We start from the raw sequence: 9,505 nt of genomic DNA on the forward strand, positions 1-9,505 counted from the left end.
TGTTTTGTTTTTTATGGTTAACACGTAAAATAATTTGTTTTCTGTGGTTTTATGAGATTTTATTTGAAACTCAAGAACTCTATAAAATACGTCCCAGAAATCCTGAACTTGTTCAGTCGTTAATGGACTCAGTTTGTCTTTCAAGTGTAAACATCTGTGAACGAATGAACCAATGAAGTAATTCAGTTACAGTCAACCTGTACATTCATCCTTTCATTCTGTGGTTTTACTGGATGTACATATATACAGTATATATATATGTGTGTGTGTATATATATATATATATATACAGTATATATACAGTATATGTATATATGTATAGTATGTGTGTGTGTATATATACAGTATATATACAGTATACAGTATGTACAGTGTATGTATGTGTACATGAAGCCCGGCAGACAGAACTGAGCTGTCCGGACCTTCCACGTCCTTCTCTGTTTGCTCTGGATGTTTACCTGCATGTAAACTCTCATCAGCTGCACCGGAGCGGACCAGAGCCTCGGTTCTGGCTCGGTTCTGCTTTGCTTCCTTCTCAATGGAAACTTTTGTTCTGCTGTTCCGCCAGCCGGGCCCGGTTATGAAACATTTATGGACGACAGCAGAGGAACCGGCACCACAGACGTGCACTCACACATGCACACAAACGCACCGCTGGGTCAGAACCAGTAGAACTGATTTATCTGCTGCTCGGCGCCGCTGGCAGGTGACTCACCAGACTGGAGACTGGGTCCTGCACAGATCCAGAACTTCAACAGTATCAGAGTTCTTGTTTAAAACGGTGCCGGCCTCAGAGCGGGTCGGCAGCCGGTCCAGCGGAGCTGCACAGAACTTTATTAAAGCACATTTTAGCTGCTGAGGCTCTAACTGATCTAATAATCGGATAAAGAAGCTGTTTGTGCACACGGCTGACCCGGGTGGTTCTGCACAGGGCCTCCAGGGCCCCGGTCCAGATCAGGCAGCACCGGTCCCTGTGCTGAGCAGTAAACTGATGGCTCTGAGCTCTGTAGGATGAGTTAGAGGAGTGCTGCTCTGCTGTGTCCTGGACGGTTCAGGTCCGTTAACACCGGACCTCCTCAGACCCACCAACATCTGTCCAGAACCACTGGTACCACTGTGGTTAAACACCAGACCTACTCAGACCCACTAACATCTGTCCAGAACCACCACAGTGGTCGCCCACAGGCTGCTGCTGACATTTTGTTACACGTTTTGTCTTTAAGTTTAAAACCAAATCAGCAACTGAACAGTTTCTGGTTTAAACCAGTTTGTTGTTCTTCATTTATAAAGTTAAATGCTTTAAAAAAATAAAGAATGCACCGATGAGCTGGAGTACTGCTAGAACCTCTAAACTCTGTTCAGCTCCTCCAGTCTGAAGGTTCTCTGGGTTCTTCTCCTCTGTGACACCAAACTGAACATCTCTGGACTGAACCAGACGTTGGAGGAAACTCTGATCCACGTTTTAACATTTTCTGATATTTTAAACATCAAACAATTCAAATATTCATGCAGAAAACAATCTACAGGCTAATTGTGGAAGTAAATCCCATATATCAGAGCTTGTATCACTTAGATTGTTAATCAGAAACTATTTTAATAAGAAATAATAAATGAATCAATTCAAGCATTTACAATAAATCCAATTTATTCCAGGATCTTAAATGTGAATTTGTTTGACTGTAAAATTACGCTATTTTCTTTTTACACTATTTAAATCTGCTATAAATATAATAATATAACAGATATTTCTGTTATTTATCAGTAAATTATTCTATGTTCAGGTTGAAAATGTGCAAATACATTATTTTTCCTGTTATTTTGCTGTTTTGTTAAATTACAGCTAAAAACTTGTAAAATTACAGAAAAGTATTAATGAACATGTAACGTTCACGAAAACCCAAATAAAGTAGTAATGTTTGTTTGTTTGTTTGTTTGTTTGTTTACAGTGTACAGGGTTTATGGATTTTTCTAAACTAGTAAAAGACAATAATAAGATATGAAGTGTTCTAGTTGCAGCCACATGATCTACTGATCCAGACTCTGCTGATCCAGACTCTGGTTCCGTGACGACTCACTGATGACTCGCTGTGTGTGTTTGTGTCTCAGGTGTCGGGTCGGAGGTCCCGCCAGGTGTTGGAGGCGGAGCCAACAGAGGGGGTGTGGTCAGTGTGGGGGGAGTGGTCAGAATGCTCCCAGACCTGCGGCGTGGGCGTGTCCCAGCGGAGCCGGAGGTGTCTACCTCCCCCGCCGCCCCAGACCCCGCCCCTCTCTCACGCCCCGCCCAGCTGGGCGGGCTACCTGCCGGGTGGCGCCAGAGCTCCCGTCGTCTCACCTGTGAACCCCTACTACCCCCACCGTTACCCGGGGCAACACCGGCCCTACCACGCCTCGCCCCTCCCCTCCAACCGGAACCCGGGGCTGCCGCTGTATCGGAACACACCTGCTGGGGAGGCGGGGCCTCCCGTTCCAGGACAGGCCAACCGGCCGCCTCCTTTTTACCAGCCGGAGTTCTCTCCGGCCAATCAGGAGGTGGTGCCCGTTTACCAGCCGACCTATCACGCGCCTTCGCTCGGCTACAACCAACAAGCTCGCATCATCAGGAGGCCGACCAATCCTGGAGCAGCCAGGGGGGGAGGAGGCGGGACCAGGCGCTCGGTCGTCACCAATCGGGAGGCTTTGAATTCAAGGAGGTGAGTGAGATGAAGCTGACGAGGAGAACCAGAGGTCGCTGGACCGGTCTTCATCCTCTGATGTAGAATCGAACCAGAATAAAGGATCCGTTGGGTTCCTGTGGATCAGCACCAGACAAACAATCAGAGTCTAATAAACATATATTCATAAATGAATATAATCCAGGAAAAATGGACAAATGCAATGTCAAAAAGAAAAAAAGAAACTTTGTAGGAACGTCTGATCTGGGGCGTTGAAACTGGAAATAATGTTTTCAGCTGCTTCAATCCACAGACTGTATAAAAGATGGACGTAGCAACCGGCCCTGAAACATGAAGCCGACCCGGAAGTGTCAGAAACCTGCAGATGTGACAGATTTTAGATCCTATTTGGTAAAAACTGAACCTCACTGTTGGAGTCTGACAATATTTTTAAAGTAATTTATGAGAGAGCAACAAAAACTTTTACTGTTAGATGTTTTAATTCCTAAATATGAATAATTTCTGCCCCAGCAGTCGCATGTGGGTTCATCTCTGGTCCAGACGGGACTCTGAGCTGTTGTTTGGGTCAAAGAAGCTCAGATTTAACAGACTTTAAACTGGCTGGATAGATTTCCTGTGATTTATCTCGGTGCTGCTAAACTTTATGATTCTGAATCATCACCAGCATCAGCTCCTGTTGGTTCTAATGAAGCACAGCCTGGTTCTGAGCTGGTCCCCGGTCAGTGGACAGAACCCGAAGCTTCACCGTTTGCTTTGCTCAGCAGCCTTTTCCTGGAAAATGTCTCCGGCACAAAGGAAGTGAGCTTTGCGTCGCTGGCAGCAGCAGCTGGGGTTTGTTTAGGAAAAGAGCAGAAGTCATTGTTGGGATGAGCAACAATAGCAGCACATTCTGAGCCGCAGGAGATCCGTATCTGCTCACCCAGCACCAGGAGAACCTGGTTTCTGGCTATTTTTGGCGGTCGAAGTGAGTTGGAGGCGCTGGCCGTTGTTGGCGGGTTGGTTCTGGTGCTGTGAGCGGTGCCGGCTGGCGTCGGGCCGGCGCTGCTATCTGCTGCTGTTACATCAGCTCCTCTGGTTTTTATCACTGACAGGCTCCAGGCTGCTCTGAGGGCTTCAGAAATTCATCCCGACGCTGGTTCTCCTCCTCCGACTGCACGCCGTCGAACAAACTGACGTCTTGTTATATTGTTTTATTATGAAACGCACACGACTGAATAACTGAAATAAAAATCCAAAGTCTTGCTCTATACGAGAAACTTTAAATCAGAGAAGATCCTGATCTGTCGGACGTCTCTGATAGAAACCTCCAAAACAATCCAACCAGGAGCAGCCGGGCCACCAGCAGAACTGTAGCAGAAGAAAACAACGTTCTGGTATCAATGCAGACATTTTCCAACATCAAAATAGAATGTCTCACCTTAATTTACGATAGAGATCAGTGTTTGTATTTTCTGTTTTTATTTTTATATTATATAAAAATTAGATATGAAATTATTCTTATTTTTTGGCATCAAAACATTTTTCAAAGCAATCAGCCCCTTTTTATTCTAACTTCACCAACTCTCATCATGTTTTTGCTTTAATAGAAGAGACAAACAGATTCTGGTTTACTGTGAACGTAGAGCTGAACAAGCTGCTTTGTTCTGCATCATACCTGTAAACTCACAGCTTATCTTTGCAGTTCAGTCTCTGTTAAATAGAATTAAAGAATCCCTCCCCCCCGCCCCCCCACCGGACCGGTCCAGGCAGATGGCCTCCTGCCCTGAGCCTGGTTCTGTTCTGGGGTTTTTTCCTCCCTTGGGGGGTTTGGTTCCTTCCCACCGTTGCCGACCTCTTGCTCAGAGGGAGTCTGATGGCTGCTCTGGATTGTTGGCTCTCTGTTCAGATCAGTGAGGTCCAAACCCGACCCGGTCCAGGCTGTGCGGTGACGAGTTGTAACTGAGCTACACAAATAAAACTGAACTGAACCGAACTGAAAAAAAGAACAATCCTTAAATTGGACTTTTCTCGTAGTTTTTCTTGAACCGTGTGAGTTTTCTTCTGTGGAGGCTGCAGCAGGACATTGACTTCCTCTCCTTCACACCTCCTTATGGTCCTGGTTCTGGTGCTGTTCTGCTCCTGCTGATAACCTGAATGTTCTGATTTCTTTCAGGTCGTCCTCCATCCGTCCAGGCCAGTTCGGCTACGGCAGAGTTCCCTTCTCTCTGCCGCTGCATCGGCCCAACCGGCAGGCCCGGCACACCGCCAACAGCACCGATGACCCACTTAACGAGGACTCTACTGGACCCGGCAGGACCGAGGAGGAGGAGGAGGAGGAGGAGGCGGAGGAGGAGGTGGAGGAGCAGCAGGGGAGGGCAGCTGATGAGGAGGAGCAGCAGGAGGCCACCGAGGCAGCCGGGGAACTGGAGGCTCCCACGCTGAGCTCCACCACCGGCAGCCCTCAGCGCCGCCCGGACCGGCCGCCACACAGCGAGCAGAACCGGGCCAGAGAACAACGAGTCCCCCCGTCTCACCCCTTCTCCCGCTCCTCCCCCACTGTGGGCCACCGGCACCGGTTCGACTGGCGCTCCGTCACCGCTCCTCCTCCCCCCGTCCCTCCCCTGTCTCGGCCCGCCTCACCCTTCTCGCCTCCCCTCCACCGGCCCGGGCCTGGACCCAGACCCAGTCCCAGGGAGCTCCACCTGGCCGGCAGTGTCTTCCCCCTGCAGCATCCTCACCTGTCGCACCTGGGAGCGGAGCCCGGCAGGGAGGGGGGCGGAGCCTCGCAGGTCTACAGGTGTTCAGGACCCGAGAAGGAGCATCGCAGGTGTTTCTCACAGGTAGGAGTCCAGACAGGTTCACCTGGAACGTGTGTTTACAGAAATAATCCCTGATATCTGCGGTTCAGGAGAGTCTGTGTTTGACTTTCTGGGTTGATTTTAACTCTGAAGCTCGTCTCACAGTTTAACCCACTGAGGTCCAGTTTCCTTCACTGAGGTTCAGGTTTCACTAAAGTCCTGCAGCTCTGAGGAACCAGAACCATGAAGGAGGAGAGAACTCAGACGTCTTCTGTCAGCAGGACTCAGAACCACTGAGACCAGAGAGAAGGAACAAGAAAGTTTCTTTGATAAATCACAAAAGTTTTACCAACCTGGAATGAACAGTGTCTGTCCAGGTGTCCTCAGATGTTCAACCTGGAGCTCATGTGGTCTCCTCATCCTGCAGATGTTCAGCTATCTCCATGCTCCAGCCTCTCCTCTCTGGCTCCTCTGTATGATACGAAATGATGAGTTTTTAGGGCTTTAAGTTGGATCCATCGGTTAGATTTCGGGTTCTGATGCCGACCGTCCACCTCAGCTTCTTATGTCTGTTCAAAGATTTGAATCAAACAGACGTCCTGACTCAGAATGCTCAGTGTCTGGTTCCTGATGCTGCCTCCATGTGTCAGGAGGAGGCGTGGAGATGTGATGGCGACACACAGGATGCTGCTATTTGTTGTTTCGTGCGACGCCCGGCTGCGGTCCAACACTTAGCGGCTAACGGCAGCAGAAGGAGAACCTCTGAGCTGGGACTGGCCGCCGTCGTCCCCGGAGACCTCGTCTGATTGACTGATGTTTAGAGGCAGTGACGCTCCGGCTGGAGGCTGCTGCTAATCTAAAGCAGAGAGCGCTGGACAATGTCTGGCTGGATGGTTTAGACTCTGAAACAGGAACATGTGGGGAATGTGCAGGTTTTAGGCTTCATGCTTCAGTACAGACAGAAACAGAAGCTCAGCATCACCTGGTCGCTGCTCCAAAGCTCACCTGCAGCGTCTTCTCTGAACCTCACACCGAGTCGAGTGATTTGCAGCAAAGTCGCCGTCCGACTCTCACCTGTGTGTCTCAGGTGAGTCCTGGCATCTCGGCCAGACCCGACACATGTTCCTGTTCACATGTATGTGCAGCCCAACACAGATTTATGTGTCGGGCTTCACAGCAGACGTCTGTGTTCTGGTCGTGATCCAGAATGAAACACTTTCCTCGGGTCAGCGAGGCGGTTTCCGTCCGAGCGCTCGAAGACAAGCGGCCAGTGTTGAAGCTGAGACGGATCGGCTCGGTTTCCTGCTGCTGCGTCACATGGCCTCCATGTGGGCCGGGTCGGAGGGAGGCAGGTGAACAACAGGTGAGCTGATGTTTAGCGGCGCCGTCCTTCTGTTTCTGACGGGACGGTGTTTCTAATAACTGCAGACGTCGTCTCTGATCTTTGTGCACGTCTATCATCTCTGTAGCTTTAAAGTTAGACGTCCACCACCAAGAGGTCTCAGGAGAACTTCAGCGTTTGGTGAATCGCAAACTCGTGCTTCTGAGTGATTTTTTTAGGTTTGGTTCATTTTCACCACTTCTCTAGTATTGGTGGTTTGATGGTGGAACATCTTCCTACTGATGGTGGAACATCTTTCTACATCTGATGAGCAGAGAGGAGCCTGGAACATGGAGATAGTTCAACATCTGCAGGACCAGGAGACCACATGAGCTCCAGGAAACAACACACCACCAGAAGGATGAGACTCAAAGCGACCAGTAAGAAACAAAAGGGGACGAAAAACATCCAACCAGAGACACAAAACAACAGAAAAGAGACTAAACTGTCTCAGGATGTAAAATATAAATTATCTGCTGACAGAAGATGTCTCTGGGTTCTCCTCCTCCTCCTCCATGTTCTGGTTCCTCTGAGCTGCAGGACTTTATGCTGGAACCTGAACCTCAGTGGGTTAAACTGTGCAGAAGCTGCTGTAAGTTGAGGCTTGATGCGGTGAATAATCAGGTCTTCTACGGCTGCATTCATGGGTGGAAACTAAACTGGGCTGAACTCTGGTGGACAGAAATACCGGCAGCGACATGTGACCGCTGTTTCTTCCTGCAGTCTATCTTAAGTGAAGGCGCAGATAAGATTTGCTTCAACCAACGCCACACACACAGGGACTGTTTCAGGTCTACGAGTCGCTCTAATCGAGTGGAAGCAGACACTCGACTCCTGCTCTTCAGATGATTTGGCGGCTTTCATCCCCCTCTCCGCTCTGACTGTGTGTGTTCGTGGTGTTGAAACAGATTTAGGTGCTGGCAGAGCGCTGGCTGTGGGTGCCAGCAGCGCTAATAGCAGTCCTGTGACGCCGGGCCTGACTCACCGGGTTACATATTTACCCAGCGTTAGCTCGGCTCCGGCCGCTCCTGCACTCGCTTGTTGCTTTTATGTGTTTTTAAAGAAACGCAGGACTTCGCCCGGGCTTGCATGTGTGTTTGTGATTTAGGGAGTGAGCCAGAGCGAGTGTGACACATCCCATTATCTGTTAGGTGTGTTTGTCATAACACGGCCAGCCGGAGGCCCATCGCAAGTGTGTGTTTTCACTGTTGCATGGAGGCAAATGGGGAACGGAGAGAGGGCCGGGAGGAAATGAGAAGGGCAAAAGGTGAGCAGTGTGTGTGGAGGGCACAAAGGAAGTGACGCCGCTAAGTAGTAGTGAAAGAGAGCAGTGTTTGTAGAAAATCTGCACACAGTGGAGGGAGGAGGAGGAGGAGGAGGAGGAGGAAGGGATGGAGGAACAGATCCAGCAGGAGCAGCAGCGTAACCAGCAGGACTGGGAGGGCGGAGGCTGGAGAAGCTGGCTGAAGAGGAGGCCAACGAAACGCTTCCCGTCTCCTCGCACCAAACTCCTCTCTGTCTGAGTAAATATTTAGCAGAACCACTAACAGCCAGTGGAAGCGCCATGACCTAAAAAGATCCGACGCCAGGGAACCGTTCGTCCAGGAGACGAGCTGCTCTCACGTTTCACAATCCTGTTTTCGTAGTCTTAGTTCGGTGTGAAATCCTCCACGTGAGCGGCCTCGTCGGGGTTCCTCTGGACCCGACCCGAGCCTCACAACCGCCAGCGACTGGACGTAGCTCTGGTCCAGAGCTGGACACACAGCGATGGAGGCCTGCTGTCAGCCTGCATGGTGAACTTTATGTTGAAGGTGGAGAAACAAGGAGCTGCTTGTCTCTGGGTTAGCCTGGAGCTGGAGCTTTATTCTGAAGGAGGCTGTTTTTAAAGGAGCTGCATGAACAGATCTGACTTTGGGTACAGAGCTGCAGCGGATTCACGGTTTGATCGATAAACTTTATCAAAATGCTCAAACACAAAGTGAAGCAAAGGTTTTAGGAGCTTTTTTTAGTTGAAGGTGAAGCTCGTGCTCCACAGCGACTGGTTGAACTCAGACAGGACAAGAACCGCCTTTCTTCTGTCATGTTCCACCATCTCTCCGGCTTTCTCTTTCACTTGTGCAGCGTTCTTGGTGCTTTATGGATAAACCTTGAACTGTGTGCTCCTGTACTGTGTTTCTGTGGATTTTCTGTAAATGTCCTAACAGAGGTTTTGGAAACTGTTTTTAGAGGAGAAACCAGCCAGTTCATCTAAAACAGGCCAAGAACCTCCATTTTTCTGGCCCGTTGTTTTCTTTGTGCAGCGTTCTTGTTGTTTTTAAGCTAACTTTGAATTCACGCTTCGACTCCCGGCTGGTTGAACCGTTCGCTGCATCTCAGTCCGATAAGTCTTTGTCTGGATTTTCTGCAGAATATCCAACAAATGATGTAAATAAGAAGATTTACGATGTGGTTTTATGGAGCTGCTACAACGAGATATTGTCATTTCAGAACCCCGGAGCGAAGTTCTGCTCTTGTTTGTTGATGCTGTGGTTTTGCTGTTCGTCTTTCTTTCCTCTGCAGCGGTTATTCAGGACCGCTCAGAGCAGTAGGAGCTTTTATTGTGAAGGAGGTTCTACAGCGACAGTTCTTGCTGTCAGATCGTGGACAAAGGTTCGATCAGATCGGCTTTCTGTGGA

The 9,505-nt window shown here is 49.3% G+C and overlaps 1 protein-coding gene across 1 annotated transcript in view; it reads left to right on the forward strand.

The window, feature by feature from the left end:
* Positions 1-9,505, forward strand: part of adamtsl4 (ADAMTS-like 4) — a 52,250-nt gene that overhangs the window by 4,781 nt on the left and 37,964 nt on the right. Inside the window, exons 3-4 of the mRNA XM_008292697.1 lie at positions 2,107-2,690; positions 4,825-5,491. Coding sequence (XP_008290919.1) covers positions 2,107-2,690; positions 4,825-5,491 — 1,251 coding nt within the window. The remainder of the gene's footprint in view (positions 1-2,106; positions 2,691-4,824; positions 5,492-9,505) is intronic.

Source organism: Stegastes partitus, unplaced genomic scaffold, assembly GCF_000690725.1.
Source record: "Stegastes partitus isolate 25-593 unplaced genomic scaffold, Stegastes_partitus-1.0.2 Scaffold824, whole genome shotgun sequence".
NCBI classification, from domain to species: domain Eukaryota; kingdom Metazoa; phylum Chordata; class Actinopteri; family Pomacentridae; genus Stegastes; species Stegastes partitus.